Source organism: Stigmatopora argus, chromosome 22 (genome assembly GCF_051989625.1).
Source record: "Stigmatopora argus isolate UIUO_Sarg chromosome 22, RoL_Sarg_1.0, whole genome shotgun sequence".
NCBI lineage: Eukaryota > Metazoa > Chordata > Actinopteri > Syngnathiformes > Syngnathidae > Stigmatopora > Stigmatopora argus.
The window spans coordinates 10,986,187-11,011,699 of NC_135408.1; the positions used below are offsets into that span (position 1 = coordinate 10,986,187).

The following is a 25,513-nucleotide window of genomic DNA, read 5'->3' on the forward strand; positions in this document are numbered from 1 at the left end:
GTAGTGTGAAATGCAAAAACTGAACACTAGGGGGTAACATATGCGCATTTCTGGGGAGCTCTAAAATACATTTCACCCTTCCCAAAATGTCAAGGAATCTGACTTGGTATACATTATTCTAAGACTGTAGAGTGAAAATATGAATAATATTATGGTCTGCGGAACTAAAAACAAATGATGTCACCTAGCCAAGTGCACAAGATTTCAAATTGGCAATGAAGACTAGCAGGGAAATATCTCGGCAACCTTCAATTGGATGTTTGAATACCCCGCAGACGTCCTAGGATCCGGGGTGCGACGCAGGAAATTCCGCTCACCACCACACACCTGCATTTTTATCATGAAAAGCACAAATCTGATGAATTGATGAAACACAACAAAAGTGCAACCCCGTCAAGTGTTTCTGTATTCATCGAGAAAATGTTCACAGGACGTTCACCTCATAGGACAATGTTAAGGACGTTAAATAAGACTTGTACACGAATTTTTTTAAAAAAAGAGGACACAATCCTGATTAGTCTTGGTCGTCGTCATCGCTGTCCCCTTCTTCGCTGTCGTCCAGCAGGCGCGACTCTCGGGCGAGCCGCTGCGCCACTGCCGTTACCATGGCGGCGCCTTTACCGCTGCCGTCCTCCGAGAGCAGGTAGGTGACGTCGCACTCGGGGGCCAGCCGACGCACCGTGGCCTGGAGCTCGGCGCTGAAACTGTCAAAATCCTCAATGGGTCACACTTGGCACAGACAACTTTAACCCTTTCTAGTACAACTCATTCTTAATGCTGTGCGTTACATAACCCCATAAAGACAGGCAATATAATGGTGGAAAAATACTCATTTTAGAACAAATGTCACATCAATTAAATGCAAAACATTTCTTTTAAATATCATTTTGTTTGCCTTTTTTGTCCTCCGAGCCCCCAAACACCAAGTAAAAATTTTACAAAAGGAACAAACACTAATAAATGGTTGCTGAATTTCATTTTTGGCAAATAAATAAATATTCTCTGACTTTTCCGCAATCAAATTCATTTGCCAGGGCTAATTAGCTTACTAAATTTGGATCATTTTAATTTTATTTTCATAAAGTGCAGTCATTATGTTTGTGTGAGCACAGTTACTGATTTATGAGTGCAACGCTAGCCCAAATCCAATGAATTAAAAAAAAAATGAAAAGGAAGTGATCCCACTGAACTTGTGTCCCATTTTAAAGTCACGTCTTACTTGGGGTGTTTCCGGTACACAGAGCCGTCCACTCCCACCGTGGTTTTCAGATGGCGGAGGCCGCGGCTGAGCCGCATGCGGTTGGTGACGGTGGCCAGGGCGGCGGCGCAGAGGCGAGCGGAGCGCGACGACACCGTGTCGCAGACCATGCGCACCACAGGCACGTCCACCGGGTCCCACTCTAGACCCATGCCGCTCAGAATTGTCTCGCACTTTTGCAGGCCGGCCGTCTCCCTTAAGGAAGGAAAGACACATTGTTACTGCATCACATGCTGATTGATGCACAATATCCAGAATATTTATACTTGTACTACATCCAGGGAAATTTGAACCGAATGTATTTCAATTGGAAGGGGTAAGATAACATATCTGTTTGGGGAAAAAAAAATGAAATTAAAATGAACATGAAAAGAAATGCGTGGGAATTATATTTAAATATGGGAAAAAAAACAGCACTGAAAATGTTCATTAATTTGGGGTATCAATTTTAACTACTGATTTTGCAAAAAATGCACTCCCAAATCTGCTTTTCAGTTTGTAAACAAAATTTTAAAACATTTTTTACTATGCAGTAATCCCTCGATTATCGCGAATTCACTGCTTTGCAATTTTTTTCCGCTATTAATTATTTTTTTTAAATATATATTCATAAAAATGTGAAAATCCACGCTGAAACTCATAAGCGGAATCCACTCTTGCTACTAGGACTCAGCACTGAAGAAAAAAAAACGTTATAATAGGGGTGACCCTACTTATCGCGGCCATGTCTGGTCTACATTAACCGCGATATTCGAGGGATTACTGTATACGGCTCAAGTTTTGCATTTCAAATGAAAATAATTGAAGACAGCGGATCATTTGATAGAATGAAACAACTACAAAGACTCACTCTTCAATTTCAGAAATGTATTTGGTCTGAAATCCGCCCGGCGACAGCAGCGTATTTGACGTCCGTCCATTAAACAGCAAGCCGTCATTTGTCATCTTCACCAGCAGGAAGCGCACGATCTCGCCCATGTACATGCCGCTGATCATCTTCTCAAAACTGCAGAGCAAAAAATGTTTTAGAAGACCACCACTCCTTTTAAAAGTCCAGTTCCCCAGAATTTTACGTTCCTTTTCGAGATGTTTTTTTCATTGGCTTTGATTTCTCATTCGTGCAAGCAAATGTGCACATACTTGCCATTGACGGCGCTAGAACGAGTTAGGAGGATTTATTCCCATACATAGCCCACATCTTGCGCCCGACCGCCAAAGGTAGACGGCTTCTTTTCCAAAATACGATGCACCTACATGTGAACGCCGGGGTTGACGGACGCCTTGTCCACCTGGACATCGAACTCCGTCTGAATGTCGGCGAGCGAGCCCCTGTCGCCGAAGCCGCCCCATTCCGTGTTGATGCACATGCGCCCGAGGTCGCTTTCCACGCGTTTCACGTTCTTCATCTCTTCCATGTAGCAGGCATTGGTTCCCGTTCCTGCGACGGCGAGACGTAGACCGTGACCAAGACGGCGTGGGAGCGCCACCACCGCCGCACGTGAGCTCACCGATGATCATCCCGATCTCGCAGCTCTGGTCCCTGTAGCCGCAGCTCATCATGGTGCCCACCGTGTCATTCACCATGGCGATGGAGCCCACGTCGTAATCCTGATGGACAAAATGGTGGGTATTTTTACCGGCAAATGGCGTCGACGACTCACCCCTCGTCTGTGGATGGCCTCTCGCAAGAGCTTCACCACGTCTTGTCCCTCCACGCCCGAACATTGGAAGCCTTTGGTCCAGCGAATCAGGATGCTCTGCAGAAGAAAGGTACGGTAAATGGCATTTCAAAAGCAACTAAAAAGAAAAAATGCAATGACTGGAAAAATTGCATGGGGATGCTCACTCTTCTGATAAGTAAACGTCTTTGAGTCGCTTCCTGTTGTTGGCTTTCTGTTTATTTTTGTTCTTTTCCTGTTAGTTTTTGGGGTCATTTTCTGGCACATAAACCGTTTAAGCCAGGTCTTTGCAAAAAAGAACCGTTGCGCAAAATCTATTCATTTCCAATAGGATATTGCCTAAAAAAATGCCATTATGCAAAAAAAAATGTCCTTGAATCGCAACCAAATCAACCTGAAAATGCCCCAAATTCAACAGTCAGTAAAAATGAAGTGAGCAAAAAGTGACCCCAAATCAACTCAAAAATGTATTTATGTTTTATTTGAAGGGATAAAAAGCAAAAAAACAAAGATATGGATGTGGAGAAACAAACTCTCTGGTAGTGGTTGCGTGAGATTAACGTTAGGAGAGATTTATATGTAATCTCTGTATCATAAAAAAATATTTGGCTTATAATTAGGATGCATTTTTCCCATTAATCCATTACAAAGATTGGGACTTGGTATCCACATATCCTAAAAATCAGGAGACTCAGTTTGAAAAAAAAAATCCCTTATTTAGAATCTTAAAAATGATTTATTATTTGGTGTGTGTGTGAGTGAGACCTTGTCAATTTCCTTTTGATTGCAGGGGAAGGAAAAGGTGAAACCCAAAGGGAGAACTTTTCCCAGCAGATTCTGCGACTTGAGAAAATCCCCCAGGCAGGCAGCGATGTGGTCAAACAACTGTAAAGCGCCACAGCCCACACCACTTCTCAAAAATCTCAATTCAATTCACAGCAAAGCAGTTTTTGAACGGCACAGGCCAATTTGGGGCACCTGTTGTCCGGGTCCCCGCATCATCTCCATCGGGATGGCGCAGATCTTCCCGTCCATCTTCACCACCTTCTGCTCCTCCTCCAGGACTCGCACGTGGAGTACTCGGAAGTTTGTCCCGCCAAGATCCAAAGCCAGGAAGTCGCCTTTTTCTGCAAGGAGCGATACATTTATTTTCTCAATTTTTAAATGTTAGACAAAAGAAACGGAAATAAAGTGTAAAACCTGTCCTGAATATAATGTTTTTCTCTCCCCTTATTTGTGCTATCAGCCCCCAAATAGAAAGAACAACACTGAAATTGGCACTTCAAGTAAAAAAGTTTAAAAACAATGTACCTTTCTCTTATAATGAAAAAATAATTGCCAGTAGAACGACTAAAAATTGTGTCAAGATAAGCTCATGCATCTTTCTTATATTATTTTAACAAACAACAACATCAACAAAATGAAAAAATAATGTATTCTATTTATTGCCCAGGCCTACTGTGATCCCATCAATGACAATTCCATGTAGGTTTTGCCTAAAAAGCCACGTTTAACTCGTTACCGTCCCGTTGACGATGACAACACGTGGTATCGTTTTGCACTCGAGATTACAAGGAGGTGCTAAGATGTGATTTCTTTGAGAAAGGTGGTCAAAAATGGCAAATGAGATACCCGTCCCATCCGGCGTGGCCGTGACGAAGGTGGGGAGCATCTGGACGGCGGCTTTGTGGTGCGAGTGCTTCCCCAGGCCTCGCTTCAGGTCACGTTCCAGACGAGTAGAAATCTGCTGCAGGACATCCAGTGAGAGCACAAATGGATCCAGGTAACTTTTGACCTGTAGAAGGAAGCAAAAAACAATCAAATCTTGACCAAAAGTAAAATGACCAAGACGCAAAACATTTTTCTCTCTCCCTATTTGTGCTGTCAGCCCCCTACATACAAAAAAAATATATAAACCCATCCTGATGCAACCATTAAAATAATAACTGGTTGCTAAATTTCCTTCCAACAGCCAAATGCCTCAAATAAACCTCTTTTTGAATGCTCTGCAATTAAAAAAAAATACATTTATTCTATTGATTTATCGTCCGGGCCAATTGTCGATTTAATTAAATATAAAAGTGCAGTTAAGACATCACTCAATGTGCTCTATTACTACAAACATTCAAAATCAAAGTGAAGAGAAGTTGATTTGGGCAGGAAAAGGCAGATGTTTACGATCACCTCGAGATAACAAAAAATCCTGTTTTCCTGTTTCCTTTTGGTGCTCGCAATACTGTCAATGTCAAAGAGCAACAAAAGATGGTCATTAATGTGTAAAACAAACCGAAGAATAAAATAAATATTGGCTGAAGGAACTCAAACAGGCTATAGAAATGCTATATCAACATTCTAAAAAATAGGCAATTTTTAGGCGTGTCACACTACAGTCAAAATTAAACTATACTCAATTAAATTATTGGTACTTGGGGTGCAATCTGTACACTTGTTCATAGTATTAGGCTTTTCTTTCACGTGTGCGGTCATTTGGTCGCCCGGACCCAAACAACGGGCGACCAAAAGACCGGCGACAAAACAAGGTAAAACAACACGGTCTACGCATCAATAAAAGCCAACAATGGGTTTGTATGTACATGCGTTGTCCCTTTAAGAAGCGACGTCAGTCAGGGTCTTAACAAGTTCTCCAACAAAAAACTATAAAAGTCCAGGAAATTTGGAGCTTTTCTTGAGCCTAATAATTAATAGGGCATTAAGTATGACTAAATAATAATTCGCAGTTTGTATTTAGGAAATTTGAGCAACGATTTAAATCCGTGGTTCCCAAACTAGGGGGCGCGCCCCCCTAGGGAGGCGTAAAGAGAATTCAAGGGGGGCATGAAGTCATCTGCTAAAAATTTTTTTTAAATAGATTATAAGAATAATAAAATCAAAGAACAAATATCTGCCATTAAATACATGCAAAATATGATTATAGCAGTCACTCCAACGGTCCAACCCGTTTTCTATTAACAGAGATCTGTTTTCCTGAACAATGCTAAGAAATAAATGCAATAAAATAAAATAAGTTCACATGAGCAAAAGAGGAAGGGGGAGGGGGGGGGCGTGCGGGTCTACTGGAAGCAAGAAGGGGGGCGTCAGGTAAGATAGTTTGGGAACCACTGATTTAAATGGTAATTATCAATAACCTTCCGGGCGACCAAACGACCGAGTACCTTTCTTTCAGTATACAAGGGTAAAAACAATGGAATTAAACCATTTTGGAATTCTATTTTATTTTTATTTTTTATAACTCACTGACTGCAAAGGATGAGCAATCACAGCCAGTCCTCCCAGTTTAAAATGAACAAATGTCTCCCCTTGTCAGTGGCAGGCAATGAGTTTAAGTGTGAAGCTGTTAAGTTAACCAACAAAGGTACACACACACACACACACACACATACACACACGCAAGGCATGTATGCATTGCGACACGGGACTCATTTCATGACATCCTTCTGCTGTTGGCGAACTTCCTAGTGTTACGTGACCAGATCCTTCTTGCGCGTTTCTGCCTTACTGCTCTGTCTTAGATTTTTTTAACAGGCACATTTTGCCACTTTGTGCCCTTTTCCCTCCAAGTGTTTGGGCTCACGCCTTATATTGGTATTTGGATCTGAATATGATTCCTCCCGTTGCTGTGCGCAAGACTTGTCGGTACACGACTTCATTCCAATGGCATGAAGAGTCCAGTGTCAAAATTTGGTCATGTGGTTGAGAAATGACACAAAAGAAAAAGATTCTTAAAAAAACAAAAAAAAGTTCTTTCATAGTCTTCATCAGATGATTGGCCTTTTTAATAATTACAGCACATCTCAGCCAATCAAAAACTGGATGAAAATATGGATGGTAATGTGTGAAACGACTGCACTGCTAGTTTCAAATGTTTTAAAAAAATGCTAACTAACCTGAGTGAGCGTGTCTGGAGGGATGCCATCAACGTGGATGGTGGAGATGTCGTCGTCGTCCATTGACGCTTGTCTTTGCATTTCTCCCCTTCACCTTCACCTACACAGTCAATCAAACAACACAAACTCATTTTTGTATGCTCCATTCTAGTATGAATTAATGCCAGTTTTTGGAAGATATAAAGTTCCCATAAATAACCACTGTGCATTATAGAGCAAGCAGCTATTGTTATTTTAATGAGCTTAGGCTTGACTGATTTGTATTCATTATTACAACTTGACATTTTTCATCAATAAGTGCATTCATCAATACTTAAAATGTAAATAAAAATAGAATGTTTTGTTTTGCTGATAAGTAAACTAGAATTAAGTGTTTAAATTTGGTAGCATATCCTGTTGATGTGGGCCATTTCTGAGTTATTTCCTGTTGATTTGAGAAAGATAAATTGACATCAATTTTAGTTGCTGCCTCCAATACAACTCTTGAATTATTCATCATTTTTAGAAGCATATAAAGGGAAAACTGCCTTGTTTTTGTGTGCGTTTTACAGCAGTCTTCAACTGTGTGTGACAAAATAAAAAGAGCTTGCAATTTAGGGTGCATTCAAGTGAAGTACCATATAGTCTCCTTTTTTTTGGACAGCAACATCAAGATGTGAAGGAATATCTGGATAAAAATATCACCTGACTCTGATGATAAAACAGGGTTTTTTTTCACCAAAGAATGAAACCCATCAAGTACACAAAATACACTTCCAAGCAATTAATACTAGCGACTGAGGAAAAATGAATCCTGGCTGATCATGCTTGTTTTTTTAGGTGGGGCGATCATTTAATACTCATAACACAAAAGCTTTCTCCTTACCTGACTCTGACTAAAGCACTGTATCCGCCCACTGCAGTTGTCGCGAGTAAACTTGTTTCTCTAACTCACACAACCTGAAAGAAACACACAAAAAAAACTCTTATAAATATTGGGATGTTGAGATAACTCGAAGAAGCTATGGGGGGAATTTCTAGCACACAAAGTGTGTCAGTCAATCAGGTTAAACAAGTTGGAAAGTCTTTAAGGAAGGCTTCACAGATGGGAAATTGATAGATCTGTAAAACAACTTCAGGAGCAGGTTAAGAAAGAGGGAGACCAATTTCAAGGAGATAAGTTTATTACCAGACGACTACAGGATGGGGAGAGCTCGAACGGCTGCGAACGCACAGCCTATTCGCCGCGACTCTCTCCGAACGAACAGTTTGTGCATCTATTTATTTGTGAAAACATGATGCTGCACAGAGAAGATAACAGAAACATGGCTGATACTAACAAGCAATTGCAAATAGTGAGTCAGCATATCTTACAGAATACCTGGATAAAAATATCACCTGACTGATGATAAATCAGGGTTTTTTCCCCAATGAATGAAACCCATCAAGTACACAAAATACACTTCCAAGCAATTAATACTAGCGACTGAAGAAAAATGAATCCTGGCTGATCATGCTTGTTTTTTCAGGTGGGGCGAATCATTTAATACTCATATAACACAAAAGCTTTCTCCTTACCTGACTCTGACTAAAGCACTGTATCCGCCCACTGCAGTTGTCGCGAGTAAACTTTTTTCTCTAACTCACACAACCTGAAAGAGAAACAAAAAAATATGGTGATGTTGAGATAACTCGAAGAAGCTATGAGGAGAATTTCAAGCACACAAAGTGTGTCAGTCAATCAGGTTAAACAAGTTGGAAGGTCTTTAAGGAAGGCTTCACAGATGGGAAATGAGAATGTGAAATGACGGTAGATACGAAGCTATACTTACTAGTTCTGCCGTAAATGTCGAATGAACCGTGAGTTAAAATCGCCACCTCCAAGTCGAGAAGAGAAAAAAAAGGCGCGTCGCTCACCTGCTATGTCCTCTCCCAAACTGAGTGTGCTCGGCCATCCAGCCAGAGGAAGAAAGTGACAGCACATGCCGAACAAAAAAAAACGTGAATAATACACGCAGGCACACGAAGAGGGCAGCAACGAGAGATGCCGATTGTGACATTGTGGAAACAATGTGCGTCAATGTGTCTCAAGCTTACGCTTAAGGGGAAATACAAAAGCTCCGGCCTGATGAAATAAAAAGGGTACATTGGAACAACAAAGGGGAGACATTCTTATTACAAAAAACAATACTTGTAAAAATCCCATTGTGATTGACAGCACAAAAAGTGAAAGAGACGTCTAAGACTTTTTTTTAAAGGACACGTTGCTATTTTAAGTCATTTATAAAATTAAATGGTCTCTAGTCATGTGCAAGTTCTCAATTATAATTAAGATTATTTTATTATAAACCTATTTTTATGAATAATAAAGTTGTATATCAATTGAATATGCATTAAAAAAATAATGCTCCAACAATGAAAATAGAAACAATTGAGAATGGATTTTTTTTTTTAAACATTTTATAGTATTGAACTTATAACGTGCTATTGAAAAAGATACACATCCAATTCATTTAAACTTGTAGGAATACTCATCTTCCAAACACATTAGCAATATTTTAATTAAAGTTGGCCTCACTGATGACAGACACGCCCAGAAGTACGTCCTCAGATTCAACACCAACATATTAACCCTTTCGATTTTATTGCAACCGCAATACTCAATAATTAATTAAATATAACCAATTGGATCAGATACAGTAGAATGTAAATGATTACAAAATGCATTCTACAAATATTTGTCCTTTATTAAACAATAACTGAATGCAGAATACAACTCATTGAAGTGCATCAGTTTAACTCTTTCAATGTCTTTGACGATGATTGACGTCAAATCATCCTTTTGGTGTGAAGATAAATGAGCTGGTCAAAAGTCGACATCCGATTCGTTTGAACGACCGTTCATTCGAACCCGACGCCTCCCAGTTCGAACGGAACCAGACGTCTATTGCCGTCAATGATTTAAAGACGTTGGCCATCATTGTTAAGGCAAGAGAAACCCCCCACCCGCCCCATCCTTCACCTTGGTTTGTGGCCCGGCTTCTTGACCCGCCGTCGCCGCTTAAAGTCCACGAGGCAATCGGTGACCTCAGAAATGGGCGTAAAGGACCTAATTGGTGAGTGGCTAATGTCTGATATGGAAACATCCACCATCTCTTCCTCGTCATCATCCACGAGATCGATGACAACGCTGAGCACAAAAAAAAAAATGGACTTTTATTAGGCCAGGGAACCCTAAAAATCTAAAAAAAAATTAACTACTTTGTAATTAAATCATTTTGCTATTTTTTAAATCCAACAAATTGAATGGAATCGCAATAGTGTAATGGCTTTAAATGAAGAAACTTTAAAGAGTATGGATTTGAGTTGACAGCAACTTACCCTTGCTGTACTTTGCAACTGGATGTACCGGCTCCTAGAAATAAGCATACACAGTCAGATGTAAAAATGATGCAATTCTCTCTCTATATATTTTTTTTATTGCTTTAACACCACCACAACGTTTTTAAAATTAAACAAAAAACAATGTGTGAATTTGTCGCATTATCTTAGTTTATTAACTTACGATATTCAATTCCATTGACAGTGATGGATAAATCTATTTTTAATGATGTTTTAGTGCCATTGACAGTGCATCCTAGACCAAAGTCTATTCACCATAAATGTCGGCTGTTCTTGTAGTTTGTCTTACATATAAGCAAATGATAATTGGCACAATATGCTTACCTGCATGCATGCTCTCTAAATGTTCCAAAGCTTCCAACAGACTTCCCTTCTGGAAGTTGAAAAAGAAAACCAAAACAACTCTTAATGTGACAAACACCCTAATAAATGAATAAAAATAAATAAGTGTAAATAAAAAGTCTTACCCCGAGCTCTTTTGTTGTCCGCCGTTGAATGCAGAGCTCAGTGTGAGCGCCGTAGTCTCTCTGAGCTACTGCCTTTTGGCAGACATGACATTTCTCCAGGGGTCTACAGGGTAAAAACCGCCACAATTCCCTTGCTTTTTAGGTTTTGTCATTTTAAAAAAAATGGTTTGAATTGTCATACAGGCTCCAGTTTTATGACCCAAAATGCAGTGGCGGGCCGTCAGGGCCTTCTCTGCTGGCCTAAGAAATATCTGAATCATATATTATATTTTGTCCATCAATACTTATTAAATAATTCCAAATGGTCTGTTAGCTTCCTTTCATTGCTTTTCCCCCTGGTTGCACTGCTTCCAGATCTGTGTTTTCATATTGAAGCATTTAACCAATCACATTTCAGCCATTATTTGTTGCCAGGGTCAGAAATCTGCCTCAAGGCCTTCACAATCAGTTCTGCAGGCTCTGCTGTATTAAACAAGCGTCGATAAGACTGTTGCTTTAACCAATCAGAATTCGATTTGGTGACACCAAGGCCTTCTCGCAGGCGTAGGGATAATCACCCCCGGCCCGGTTGCAATGTCTGAAAAGCTCCAGTATTTGTATTTAATCCTTAAATGCTGCTAGGAAGTGGATTTTACCCATTGAGGGCGCAACGAGAAAATGCACGGACCGCCACTGCCAAAATGTGATGTCCACGTATGTGAATGCCTGGTCTTTGCTAAGGTTGTTTTTTTTATTTTTTTTTGTTAAATGGTAAAAATGGTCACTTGCCACATAAAGTGCAAAACTATCTTTTCCTCTACGCCTGTGTGCTATTAGACGCAAATCCAAAGTTACAACTTCCCAAAGAAACAAACTCTTTCACGTACAATAATCAATGAAATAACCGTTTGCTATATTTATGCTTATAAAAACAAAATAAAAATAAAAATTCTTCTAAATTGTACGTACTTGCCACTGAAGGAGGCATTGTCTTCTTCCTTTGCTTTTCTCCTCCTCTTCTTTCGCGGCTTCGAAGATACTGAAGTCAGGGTAGAAGCATCAAAGTTAGAAACGCTGACATCGAGTGGTGAAATGCTGTAAAGTCACTCCAACTTCTTGGAAATATCTCCCTTTTCCAACCTATCAAACACGTGTCGTCCGCAAGCCCCCCGTCATCCTCGGGCTCCGCTTCGTTGTAGCAGGAGGCCGCGTGCTCTTCGATCTCCTCGATGGAGAACGTTCCCTGGCAAATGGGACACACCGTGGCGGCTTCCTGCTCGGGAGGACCAAACTCTGGAAACACGCCTTCTTCCAGATGGTTCGCCTGATTCTCTCCGTTGGTCGAGACTGCAACCAAGTTTAAGAATAATTTAAGGGCATCCACCAGGATTGCTCAATCATTTGATTCATTGAAACTTCACCCTCCATCTGGTGCTCCTCATCCCAGAGTTTTTTGACATCTGGCTCGTGGGTTCTCTTTGACGTTTGGGGGCCCTCCGGGCTTTTGGGCTACAGAACAAGAGATGGGGAGCGAGGTCACATCAATTCAACCAATTTTTAATCCCAAATGAAGAAGGCCTTTGATATACCGTAAATATCTTGGTGTGGACATCCTCATTCAATTGGGTCTCTGCAGGTATACAACAAGACAGAGTCATCAGAGTAGTACAATATACTGCAAATACGGTTTTGCAACTGTATTGTAAGGTGTCCAAACGTTTAAGACGCTGTTGAGTACATTTTGCCCACCTGGACAAATCAAACTGTCGTCGGTGTCTGTCTGATCTCCGGTCTCACGTGGATTCCCATTCTGCCTCTCTTCCTCCTCTTCTTCATCATCCTCTTGCTCTTCCATCGTTCTATTTTCCATCTCATCCAGAAAGCCCCCCATTTCTTGACTCCCAAGTTTTCGCTTTTTCCTGCGGAGGCCACACCTACGGTACACGCAGGTAGAGAAATCAGTCGACTACGTTCTGTCAGTTCTGTCAAAATGAAACATTCAGAGGGCACGATGGCTTTTTTACCTTTGTGGAATCTCAGTTGATTTCTGGAGAGAGAAAAAAATGAATCATCGGTCAACAATCAGACAATTAGTAAAAAAAATGCATGAAATAGTCTCAATTGTGGTGGTTCCAATGGTAGCAAGGGTTTGTGATTTTCCATGTGCTAAAGTTAGTACCTCTGATAGAGGCAGAATGGGATCTCCCCATGGGGCCTTTTTAAGCAGACTGCTCTGCGCCTCCTTCAGACACTTGGCGTACACATCGAACTGGGTTACGATGACCTGAAAGCAAAACGCGAGGAGACGGTGTCAAAGACGGTCCACTTGGTCCCATTGCGAAAAGCTGACTACCTGCGTGTAAGCGTCTGGGTCCAGACCACGGGGACAGAAAGGGACCCCCCAGTAGTAGTGAACAATGGGCTGGGAGGGGACGCGCTCCTGTTCGTTTAGGCTGGAAACAGAAATATGGCAATATTTTTGAGACGGCAGTCAAAGAGTTATTAAACAGATAGGCAGAAATATTTGGCTTGTTTTTTTATACCTGCAACTGGACACATTCTCGCCCGGGCTGACAGGTTCTTCTTGACATTTTTGGAAGCGCTTCTCCCCTGGGAAAATTGGACTGGGCAATCTTACCTTGGGGGGAAAAGTTCAAAGACCATCAATATACAAAAGAATTCCAGGAACTCTTATAATATCAATGTCTCGGTGCAATACAATTCAATATCGGACAGCACAACTCTACCACAAGAAGCTAAAATCAGCGGATGATTAAAAGCATTTGGAAAAATCCACGAAGCCATTTCCACAAATCACACCCTTAAATAAGATTTGAGTAAAACGCTTATTTACCGTCTCATCTCTGTCTTTGTCGGTCCAACCAGGCGTCGCGTCACTCGCCAGCTCCGTTTCTGACGAGTCGCTGGCAACGCCGGGAATATTTTGCCCATCTTCGCTCATCGACTGGACAGCTTGGGCTTGGACGGAATCCTCTTTTGAGAGTGTCGAGTTTCTCGAGGAGTCTTCAGGTGGCGTCAGACTTCTTGGGAAGACGGGGCTGAATGTCGGATAGGCGGAAGGCCTTTCGGACGGGCTTGAGCTCTCCTGAGAATAAAAGATCCAGTCCGGGTTGGCTCCATCTCGACTGTTTGTTTTGGCATCCGGAGACCCGGTGAGTCGCGTTGTACCGCCAAACACCGGGCTTTTGATACACTCGCTGAAATCTTCCCCCACGGCGCAATCGTCTCCCGTGTCCGACTCGGAGAAGGAGGCATTTTTGTAGCTCGCCGATGAAGGGAGTCGCTCAGGCAAGAGCTGCGAACAGACCACAAAGCCGACAGTCTCGCACGTCTTCAGCACCTCCTGGCCTAGGCTGGGGACGGTCACTTTGGCTTTGTGATCGCACGTGTGGAAGTCGGGGGATTTATGGGGGAGACTGTTTTCTATCTGCATGGAAGCAAAGCTCTAGTTGAAACCCCATGTTAAATTGTTATTCATTCATTGGCCATTGATAGATGAACCAGCTATAAGCTTTAGTAACTCATTGTCTGCCAATAATATTGAATCTTTAAGCCAAGATTGTTGTCGACTAAGTCATGCGGACTTTGATGGCATCTTTTACTTGAATGTACCGTATTTTCTCACATATAAGCCGTATTTATAACCAAAAAAAATTATGACTGAATCAAGAGTATGGCTTATATGCGCATAAGACTTACAGCGTTGCTATACTCTTGTTTACCAGTAGACAAATGTTACATATTTTAACATTTACTATTTGTTGGTTATTTTCAGTTTTGCAGTAAGAAAACAACCATTACTGGATAAATTAATTCCTTATGATATTGACCTTAATAATGTGCTTTTGATTCATACAGTATCTCCGAAATACCACTTGCGATGATTTTTTCTTAAGATTTTCCCTTCAAAGTAACACATTTGTACTCCCTATTAAAACCATGAATATGGAGGTGAAAATGGTGAATCAGGGAGCGGCTTGAACACAACGATTTTTAAGGCAATTTTAAGGGTGCATTTTATATGCGAGAAAATATCTTACTTACGCTCACTCGGTCGGCTGCTTCATCCTGCTGCACCCGGTGCGCCTTGCCGTTGGCTTCTTGCATACTTTGGCGAAGGGCTAACGCCATGAGCTCCTCATCTGTCATCACTAATGAAGAACCACAGTCAAGTGAGACATGGCTCAAATACAAAGTACTAATAACAAACTATTATTTTGCATGGAAAAATCAATCCAAAAATGAACTCCTAACACAGACTTATCGCCCAAGCTTAACCTGCACCAAGGTTTGACATGCATTTTAGCCCACATACAAACCCTGATGGCACAGCCGCCAAATGTCTTTAACAGAAAATAAAAGGGGGAAAATCTATGATGGGCGGTACAGGTTTCCGACGTGTCTAACATTGAATCGTGATGTTGCCCACCTTTGCTCTTGGCTTTGTATTCCCTCTCCCTCCACCGTTTTTCTCGTTCTGACAAGCCTGGCAGCAGAAGCCAAGTCGAGGGTTCGTCCTATTAGATCAGAGAAGAACGGTTGTCAAATATTAACAACAACTACTCTAGTCCAGGGGTGGGCAAACTTTCCCACAAAGGGCCACAGTGGGTGCAGGTTTTCATAAAGGGGACACCTTTTCACCAATCTGGGGTCCTACAAGTGCAATCAGTGGATTTCGGTCGAGTGCTTCTTGTTTTCCGCAGAAATCACATTGGTTAAAGTGCCTTCGCTGGATCGGTTGCAACAAAAACCTGCACCCACAGCGGCCCTTTAGGACCGGTTTGCCCACCCTTGCTCTAGTCTGTTATATCATTATCATCATTAAGAATTACTAGGATGTTTCAACATCAAGTACAGTTTGGTTAGTCAAGGTGAAAGTCTACTGAAGCGTGAATGCTTCATTTATGTGGAATTTTTACCTGCTCCGTCCCATCAGTGATAGCTTGGTTTTCCTGTACATCCAATGATGGACTTGTATGGGGTCTGTCCTTAGTCCGTTGCTTCCTCGGAGGCATCCTGCTTGGCTGCAGTACAACTTTTAAAAACACACACACAATTAACTCGCTGGATGGCATTGACCGCGGTGTGTATGTGTTTTTAACGGTTGTTGATTTTTCACAAGTTGTACATTGATTGGTAGCATTCAGCGTCAACCGTCACTCATAGCTAATATTTTCGAGGTACTTTTATGGTCCAGAAAGCTAGCATCAAACGGGAAATGCAACTAAATGTACTCGATTCATCATCAATTCCACGTGAGTGATTCAAATAAAGCCAAACTATCCACCTGCTATGTTCGAGCTCAGTTACTGTACATGTCAGGATTGGATTGTATTGAATTGATTTGGATTGGATTGGATTGGATAACTTTATTCATCCCGTATTCGGGATATTTCATTATGATAGTAGCAAGAAAAGGCATAGTTATAAGTTAGACAGTACAGTCGCCAAAAGAACCTCATATTTTCGACGGACAAAACAAGACGAATATAGGCCGATCCAAGAGCACGCTAGCGAGAACATTCAGCGAATGTTGTACGATTGTACAAATAGAATCAAAAAACACCCTAAAGGACGACACAATAGTGAAACGCACTCACGTTGAAGTTTTCCGTCAGTTTCGCGGCGCCATGTTTGTTTCAGTTTACGTCATGACGTAGAATTACGCATGCCAGAGTCTTGGGATGATGCGTTCAAAGAGGGGCCGGGAAGGGGAACTTTGACATTCCCATCTTGTTTAGTCGCTGAGGTTCTTTGTTTACAAAATGTGAAATAACAAAGATGTGTACAAAAGAGTGGTAGAGTAATCACGTGCAGTCGCAGCAGTTCACGAATTTTAACTGTCAAACTCACCCATCAAAGTCCGTGGGTGGGACTAAGAGCTGATTGGTTACCAAGCACATCAGTCGCCTGAATTCGCATGAACTATATCGTCACAATGGGTAATAACACATCAAGTACTTATTTAAAGATGCATTTTCTATTTAATTTCATCCCATTTACTCCTCTGACGTATATTTCATATCTCAGAGGTTTTAACACACCGACAGCGTATTCATTGGTCGATGGTACCCACTTGTGGATAAACCTGCTTAAGACTTGAAGGCATTAGTTTCCAAGAATTTAAGGGCAAGTTGTCCCAGAACAAGATAAGGGCAATATACTACTTGAAATTAATAGATATTATTATACACTGGATTATTTAAGACTCTGTTGCACTTACAAACAAATGTGAGGGGTGCATATAATGACAATGTCATATCTTAAACTCAATGCCGGCCCAATAAAATTGATTGATGCATGAAAATACTTGAAATATACCAACCAAATTTAAGTGCAAACAATGCTCGAATCATAGAAAACAAAGTGAGCGACAACTTGGGACCGCCCCCCATAAAAGAAAATCAAGAACGACTTTAAGTGGACACTGGCTGATAGGTGTAACATTAAAAAACACACCCAGATTGTTTAAAAAAAATAGAAATAAAATCCTCTGGCGCCCGACTTGGGAGTGACGCAGCCCCGCAGTGGTTAGCTCGGCTAGGCGTGCTGCAGTAGTGCGCGGGCGCCGCTGGGTGAGTCCCTTTCTCCGCCGCCTCTGCCTCCACTGCTCCGCTCTCCCGAAGAAAAGAAGAGGAGGACTGGGTCCGGGCAGGAGGAGGGCCCCCACCACCACCACCACCACCACCACCACCACCACCACCGCCGCCGCCACCACCGCTGCCGCCGCCATTATCGGAAAGCAGCCTCAAATCGCACTTTCACACAGGCGATCGCCTCCCAACAGCGGCGAATGGACGCTCCCGAGCGTCTGATGGATGTTTAGCCGGAATCCCAAAGGCTGCTGAATTGCAAGTCGCCGGCCTGTTTGGCGTGAGGCGTGTGCGGCCGGCCCAGCTTTAAATGTGCACAACAATGGACACGATAATGAGTGAAAACCAAGCAACGTGGTGACGCCAGGATAGGCGAATTCTTAGTAGCATTTCAATTTCGCACGCCGGAGGATTTCAGCACAAGCTAAAACCACATCGGATCGTTTTCTTTTTGGATATTTCTAGCCTTTCCGGGGATTTTTTTTTGACTTGCAACGGTGAAGGGCGCAAGTGATGCCGAAGAGGAGAAGACAAGAACGGACAACTACGGTATCACGGTATACACGTTCACAATGACACATGCGCTCGGTATAGATTTGGAAATTGGTGATATAGGATGTTTTTTTATACGGTTGCACATCAGGCGGTTCGGCTGGGCTGCGGCAAGCTGGCCTGACAGATGCGGTAAGAGAAAGGGACAAGAGATGCGACGCTATGCACGCACGCACGCACGCACGCCCTCTTCTTATTTATGGCTTTAGTGCGCCGGTGTGTTCCACGCTAGACAGCTGGGTAAATAAAGCACCTTTTTATAAGGACGCTAGCCAGCACCGATTTCCTGAATGCGTCTGCAATCTCATTATATAGACTGACGTGCTCAGCATCCCCGTGACTTGCCGCCCTTTGCGCATAAAAAAACGAGAATTGGATTATCCATCGATTATTTTTGGACGATCCACCCCAAGGTGCGTGCGTGGATTTCTTTGGGGTTGTCAGGCCTAGCCCAGCTGAGCAATGTGGACTAGGAATAGTTATTTCTTTGTGTTTCAAAATGCCCTCCTCTCCTGATTGACTTCAATGAGTTGGAAGGCCTCGTATTGCTTATTAAACGATGATCGATAAAACTAACAATGCTTTTTTCATTTTAAAATGGCCTTCGGTTCAGATGTAAGAAATGCAAAACCGTCCAAACTGCTTCGTATTGACGTATGCGTATGAGCGATTATTTTAGACGTGTACGTATCATTGTATCCAATCGATGTAAAGCTCTCGGCTAAAGCTTCTTTTCTTTCTTTATCTTACAGGACCTGACTTTGAAAGGAACTGAAATTTGAGCCCTTCAGCTACTATATGGACAAACCTTCAAGCCGACATTCTACACCGTGCCTGTCTATCGCAGGATGATCGTGGCTAGATTATGATGGCCAAAAAGCAAGATGTTCGGCCCCCCATTTACAACCTCATCGTGGTGGGACTGTCGGGTACGGAGAAAGAAAAAGGCCAATGCGGCGTGGGGAAGTCCTGCCTGTGCAATAGGTACGTCAGGCCCAGCGCAGACGACTTCTACTTGGACCACACGTCCGTTCTGAGCACCAGCGACTTTGGGGGTCGGGTGGTCAACAATGATCACTTTCTGTTTTGGGGCGAGGTCTCGCGGCTCCTGGAGGAAGGGCCCGAGTGTAGAATGCACGTGGTGGAGCAAACTGAATTCATCGACGACCAGACGTTCCAGCCGCACCGTAGCACCGCCATGCAGCCCTACATCAAGCGGGCGGCCGCCACCAAGTTGGCCTCGGCCGAGAAGCTCATGTACTTCTGCACCGATCAGTTGGGCCTGGAGCAAGACTTTGAGCAGAAGCAAATGCCGGAGGGCAAGCTGCAGGTGGACGGCTTCCTGCTCTGCGTGGACGTCAGCCGCGGCATGAACCGCAATTTTGACGACCAGCTGAAATTCGTCACCAACATTTACGGTCAGCTGAGCAAGACCAAGAAACCGGCGGTGTTGGTGCTCACCAAGTGCGACGAAGGAGTCGAGCGCTACATCAAGGACGCGCACACCTTCGGCATCACCAAAAAGAGCCTTCCGGTAGTGGAGACCTCCGCTCGTTCCAACATCAACGTGGACCTGGCCTTCCTGACTCTGGTTCAGCTAATAGACAAAAGCAGAGGCAAGCCCAAGATCATCCCCTACTTTGAAGCGCTAAAGCTCCAGAGTCAGCAGATAGCCTCCGCCAAGGATCGCTACGAATGGTTGATCAACCGGATTGTGAAGAATCACAACGAAAGCTGGCTCAACACCAGTCGACGCATGAACGCCTCCCCGGAGTACAAAGACTACGTCTTCTTGGAAGGGACGGCCAAGTGCAAGAAGCTGTTCCAGCAACACGTTTACCGTCTCAAGCAGGAACATATCGAGCGGCGGCGGAAAATCTACCTGAGCACGCTCCCTCTGGCCCTTAGTTCTTTGGTGCCTGACCTGGATGAGATCGATCAGCTCAGCTGGTCCGGCGTGCAGAAGGTCCTCGAGTCCAAGCAGCACTTCGCCCATTGGTTCGTCGTCCTGGAGGACTCGCCGTGGGAGGATACGTCGCACATCGACAACATGGAGGACGAGCGGATCCCGTCGGACCTTCTGGAGACGGACGAGGCGGAGGAACTATTCAACGCTCACCTGGAGCACTTGCGTAACGAGTGCCGACGGGCGGAGATGAGGTTGGAGTTCAGACGCAAGCTGGCCTCTTCTCCCTTCGTCACCCCCGGGAGGCCCTGGGAGGAGGCCCGCAGCTTCATCATGAACGAAGAGTTCTACCAGTGGCTGGAGGAACCTGAGTACTTGGACCTTTACAACCGTCATCAGAAGGAGATCATCGACCGGGCCAAAGAAGATTTTCAGGAACTGTTGCTGGAGTACTCTGAGCTTTTTTATGAACTGGAAGTGGACGCCAAGCCCAGCAAAGAGAAGATGGGCGCCATTCAGGAAGTCTTGGTGGAGGAGCAGAGGTTCAAGGTGCTGCAAAAACTCCCGGCCGAAAGAGACGCCCTGGTCTTGAAGCATATCCATTTCGTATATCACCCCACCAAGGAGACCTGCCCCAGCAGTCCCCACTGCGGAGATTCCAAGATCGAGCAACTCCTGGCGTCTCGTTTTCCCACGTGTTACCCCTTCTTCGACGCGAAAGCTCAATTCGGCGAGACCAAGGCCGACCGCATCAACCTGGTCATCCTCGGCAAGGACGGCCTGGCCAGGGAATTTGCCAACGAGATCCGGGCCCTCTGCACCAACGACGACTGGTACGTCCTGGACGGGAAGATGTACGAGCTGACGCTGCGACCCATCGAGGGAAATGTGCGTCTCCCTGTCAATTCTTTCCACACTCCCACCTTCGCCCCCCACGGATGTCTGTGCCTGTATAATTCTAAAGAGTCCCTCTCCTACGTGATCGAAAGCCTGGAGCGTCTCAGGGAATCCACGCTAGGTCGAAGGGACAGCCAGCTAGCGCAGCTGGCCACGTCGCTGCTCCTGGTCACCAAACGGGGCGTGGGCTCGTACGTGGACGTCGGCGGGGAAACGGCCTTAAACCTCATCGCCCAGGGACAGCAGGTGGCCAGGAGACTGCAGTGCAGCTTCTTAGATCCCGCCTCTCCCGGCGTGGGCTACGGTCACAACGTCAGCGAGTCCCAAATCAACCAAGTGCTAAGGGGCCTCCTGGACACTCGGAGGAGTACGTCTTTTGGCGGCGGCTCCCCTCCGCTCCTTCCCGAGGCCCCGGGCCCGAGGGAGTCCCCCCATCAGCCGGCCCCCGAGGCGGACCTCCGCATCGTCATGTGCTTAATGTGCGGCGACGCCTACGACGTGGAACAGCTGCTGTCCCCCTTCCTGGCGCGTCAGCACTGCAGGCCCATGTCAAACGGCGGCACGTCCGTCTTGCTGGAGCAGACCGTTGCCGGACACAAGCTGGCCATCGAGCTATCGGTCCTCTCCTATCACGCCTCCTTCACTCTGAGGAAGAGCAGGCTGGTGCACGGCTACTTCGCCGTCTACTCGGTCTGCCGAAAGGCGTCCCTGGAGACGCTCTGCGCGTTCTTGTGCGAGGTCCAGGACATCATTCCGGTGCAGCTGTTGGCGGTGGGCGACAGCCAAGCCCAGCTGACGGAGAGCGACTACGCCCGGGAGCAGCAGATCCAAGGGGAAGAACTGGCTCACGAGATCGAAGGCCGTTTCAACAGCGTGGTGTGCGGATCGGGCGGGGTGGTCGGGGGCCTCCACAGGATCGAGATGTTCCACCCCTTTCTCATGGAGGTGGTGGAGAAGCGCAACATCGTGGAAGCCACGCACATGTACGACAACGTGGCCGCCGAAGCCTGCACCGGCGAGAACGTGTACTCCCCTCGTTGCGGTTCTCCCAGCCCCGTCACCACGTACCTGGATTCGGAAGACGACGTGGAGCCTTCGCCCCCGTACTACGACGGGACGCTGGCGTCCCACCACGGGGGGTTCCACCTCCCCGACTCGGACTCCGGGGACATCTCGCTCATCTCGGACATCAGAGACCTGGAGAGCAAACTCAACAACAAGGTTCCCCCGCACGCCAGAGCCAAACCCGGCGTAACGTTCGACTTCCGAAAGGTCGGCCGGAACCCGTACGCGGACACGGTGGGCCACCGGCGCTCGCTGCCGTCCGCCGTCACCTGGGTGCCCGGGGGCGACGCGGCCTACGCGGGCTACGACCCCTCGGACTACGCGGAACCCTTGGACGCCGTTTGCAAGCCCCGGCCCAGCAACGACGAGATCATCTACTCTGTCCCGCACGACAGCACCCAAGGGAAGATCATCACCATCCGCAACTCCAACCGGATGCACTCCAACGGCAACGGGTCCGACAGCGAAGCGGACAGCAGCTCGCTAGAGAGGAGGCGCAAATTCTCGGCGGTGGGAGTCAAGCCTCGGCTGTACCGCGACCGCTCCAAGCGCCTGGGCAAGTTCAGCAGCTACCGCAGCAGCTTCATAGGCAGCGACGACGAGACGGGAGCGCTCCCCAAGTCCAAGGAAGACGACTTCGGGACGCTGAAAGGCGAAAACCTGGTGATCGAGGAGAACGAAGACCCCAAAAAGAGGAACATCCTGAAGAGTCTACGTCGAACGGCCAAGGTACGGCGTGTTCATCACCGGATGATGTATACCTTTCAAATGACGTCTGCCTTTGTTTTGCTCTCAGAAATCCAGATCAAAGCCCCGTCCGGCCATCCCCAAGCCTACGGAAAGCATCTATTTTGGGGTCCCGTTGGCCAGCGTGGTCTCCCCAGATAGACCCATTCCACTCTTCATTGAGAAGTGTGTCCGTTTCATCGAGACTACAGGTAGGGAGCTCTCTTGTCTTTGTCATGCAACGGGTACGACGCAAACACTGGCACTGGAAATGGTTTAGTGGAGTTAGTCAAGTTGGCAAACGTGACTCTTGGATGAAACGAGGTACATATTTAGCAAAGTCGTTTTTTGGTCATACCTGCAACTTTTCTCGGTCTGCTCAGGTCTCAACACAGAAGGCCTGTACCGTGTGAGTGGGAACAAGTCGGAGATGGAAAGCATGCAGAGGCAGTTTGAGCAAGGTTAGTCACGGAGCAAAGTCAGGATTAGACCTGGTCATCTTCTTACTTTTGCCTTCTGGTCTCCTCAACCGATGGCGTCCCGGCGCAGACCACGGATTAGACCTGGTGGAAAAAGACTTCTCCATAAACACTGTGGCCGGAGGCCTGAAGAGCTTCTTTTCCGAGCTGCCTGAGCCGCTGGTGCCTTGTGCTCTGCAGGTGGACCTACTGGAAGCTTTCAGTAAGCAAACACTGCTGGGCAGGGAGGGTCTCCACCCCAATATAAATAAACCACTCAGCTTTTAGCATTTCCCCGCACCTCTTGAGAACAAATCCATGTTGCAAAAATCTCATCAAGCACCTTTTAAATCCGACTCATTTTTTGCCAACGCAGAAATAGCCGACAGAGAACAGCGGCTCTATACCATGAAGGATGTCCTGAGGAGGTTCCCCAGGGAGAATTACGATTCCTTCAAATACGTCGTGAGCCACTTGCACAAGTACGTTTCTAAAGATTAAAGTTCCTTTTGAATACGCGTTTTCTACTCTAGTTGAAGACTTGTGACCCCAAATGCGTGTTTGTCAGGGTGAGCCAGCTGAGCCGACTGAACCTGATGACCAGCGAGAACTTGTCCATCTGCTTCTGGCCGACGCTCATGCGACCGGACTTCACCACCATGGACGCCCTGACGGCCACCCGCACCTACCAGACAATCATCGAGATCTTCATCCACCAGTGTGCATTCTTCTTCTACAACCAGCCACTCATCGACTCCCCCACGGGCCTGGGAGGACTCCCGGCCTCACCCACCACCGCCTCCACCCTGGGCGGGGGCTCGGCCTACTCCTGTTACCGCTCGTCTCCGCCGCACACGGGGGCGCACTTGCACCAGCAGCAGTCGCCTCCCAACACCCCCCAGTCCCCGCTGCAGTCCCTGCCCCCCTCCTTGCACCAGCACGCCCACCCTCACTCTCACCCGCACCTCCCCCCAGCCGAACAGGAGACACTGTGAGAACAAGCAAGCCCACCTCATCGGGGGTGGAGTCCCCCCCCCCCACAACCCCCAAGCTCACGCTGTTGTTTTTGAGGTTCATCTGGAAGCTAGAAGACCTTTGTGGCCACCTTGTTTTCATTTCATTTTGTCCTCATGAAGTACTGCCACTGGATTTGTTGACTCGCTGTCCTTTTCAGGGAATTTGAGTGAGGCGTTGGGGACTCATTTTAATGGTAAGAGGTCTTACACATCCAGGGATGCACTTTAATGTTCCGTTTCTTCTTTATTTTTTGACATACTTTTGTTTTTAATGGGGTACTACGCCAAGAGTATTACAAATGACAATAATATCACAATGTTTTTATTTCTTTAACCCTACGTGGATGTTGCTCGCAGTCTCGGCGTTACAACGGTATGCATTGGAACGTCCGCGATTGGTTACCACGAAAAAAAATTCTTACTCCTGGGCTACAAAATGAAAACATTGTGATTGTCATTTTCAAGGTGTTTGGCGTTTTGCCACGTTAAATTTGGACAGCTCAGCCATACAAACCCATTGCCTGTACAGAACAGAGCTCTGGCAGATCAAACTTTGTTTACATCAAATTTCTATCTTTTTCTTTTATATCAACATACTTATCTAAAGCACTTTTTTGATAGTGTAGCATTACCTTTGATTTGTCCACATTTCTTGTTTGGTGGTCCAGATGGGCGAAGAGATCCGCTAATGGAAAAACCTAAAAGGTTAAAAGGCATTGGTTATCATTGACAATGCTAGACGACCAATGGGACTTTTCCTCCTCCTGCTGTAAATTTAGAGAATGGCTAAATAGACATCCAATCCATATCCAAATGGACTGGACATCTATCAGCCAATGAGTTTCAATGCAGATCAAGTGAAGAATCTGATCGACATTCTTGAAACGTAACAATCTAGTCTAAAGTCCAGTTTTTACCATGACTGCAAAATCCTGCTTCAACAATATGAACGGATGAGTGGAATTTCCACCACATGTGAAGTACTTTATTCTATCATTCATTGTTAAATGAAGATGAATGTTTTCCTTTTTTTAAATTTTTTTTTAAACCCGTAAAATTTACGAGATAAAGCTCTGCGTGTGCTACAGGAAAAGTGTGTTCAATCACTGGATCTTTTTTTTTTCTTTCTCCTGGCTGTTCCACTAGCTCCAAAAACCACAATTGTGTTTAAAAGTCATCCATTCTAAAGACGTTGCTCTTACAACTGCAATTAAAGTGACTGTGTAATTGTTTGTAGACTTGGGAGGGACACCAGTGAAATCAGTGGTAGGAAACGTGTGTATTTGGAGTGAAAGTCCATTTTTACCATTTTTTTGTGAAGGGTTCAAGGCCACTTAGTGCATGATTTAAAAACATACACACTAAAGGAGAGAGATGAAAGCCTTTCTCCCTGTCTTAAAATTAAAAAAAAAAGAATCAATTTAGTCCAAGAACCGAGCAGATGCTTGAAAAGAAATAGCTGAAAAAAAGTGAAATTTGTCTGACCGAGCAAATAGTGTTTGAAGATGAAGGCCTTATGTGAACTGTACGATAGTTAATAAATTAAATCTTGTAAAATGGTCCTTTTCTTTATCTATGGATGGAATACTAGTTTGTTGTGAAAGCCACAG

General features: G+C 45.1%; 3 protein-coding genes across 6 annotated transcripts; 1 reads left to right on the top strand and 2 right to left on the bottom strand.

Annotated features, from left to right (window-relative positions):
* Nucleotides 1-383: 383 nt before the first annotated feature.
* LOC144067943 (hexokinase-2-like) lies at nt 384-9,838 on the bottom strand. Of its 3 annotated transcripts, XM_077592035.1 has the most exons (13): nt 8,654-9,838; nt 8,400-8,473; nt 7,708-7,781; nt 6,843-6,942; nt 4,570-4,732; nt 3,916-4,064; nt 3,703-3,822; nt 2,920-3,015; nt 2,767-2,866; nt 2,513-2,696; nt 2,109-2,264; nt 1,220-1,453; nt 384-704 (listed from the first exon to the last, which is right to left on the bottom strand). In XM_077592035.1, exons 4-13 carry the CDS (start codon nt 6,921-6,923, stop codon nt 515-517), a joined length of 1,473 nt encoding a protein of 490 aa, XP_077448161.1. In that variant the 5' UTR covers nt 6,924-6,942; nt 7,708-7,781; nt 8,400-8,473; nt 8,654-9,838; the 3' UTR covers nt 384-514. The 3 variants fall into 3 exon arrangements, with proteins under 3 accessions (XP_077448161.1, XP_077448162.1, XP_077448163.1); XM_077592036.1 differs by lacking the exon at nt 7,708-7,781; XM_077592037.1 differs by lacking the exons at nt 8,400-8,473; nt 8,654-9,838 and adding an exon at nt 8,011-8,376.
* A 3,709-nt stretch (nt 9,839-13,547) lies between these two features.
* Nucleotides 13,548-16,470, bottom strand: uimc1 (ubiquitin interaction motif containing 1). The gene is made up of 6 exons (XM_077592038.1): nt 16,291-16,470; nt 15,610-15,725; nt 15,120-15,207; nt 14,735-14,841; nt 13,859-14,117; nt 13,548-13,775 (listed from the first exon to the last, which is right to left on the bottom strand). Exons 2-6 carry the CDS (start codon nt 15,703-15,705, stop codon nt 13,696-13,698), a joined length of 630 nt encoding a protein of 209 aa, XP_077448164.1. The 5' UTR covers nt 15,706-15,725; nt 16,291-16,470; the 3' UTR covers nt 13,548-13,695.
* A 749-nt stretch (nt 16,471-17,219) lies between these two features.
* arhgap35b (Rho GTPase activating protein 35b) lies at nt 17,220-25,460 on the top strand. Of its 2 annotated transcripts, none has more exons than XM_077591659.1 (7): nt 17,220-17,840; nt 18,588-22,432; nt 22,500-22,641; nt 22,813-22,890; nt 22,979-23,110; nt 23,264-23,369; nt 23,456-25,460. In XM_077591659.1, the coding sequence occupies exons 2-7, from the start codon at nt 18,701-18,703 to the stop codon at nt 23,880-23,882; spliced, it is 4,617 nt and encodes a 1,538-aa protein (XP_077447785.1). In that variant the 5' UTR covers nt 17,220-17,840; nt 18,588-18,700; the 3' UTR covers nt 23,883-25,460. The 2 variants fall into 2 exon arrangements, with proteins under 2 accessions (XP_077447785.1, XP_077447786.1); XM_077591660.1 differs by having other exon boundaries at nt 17,220-17,832.
* Nucleotides 25,461-25,513: the final 53 nt, after the last annotated feature.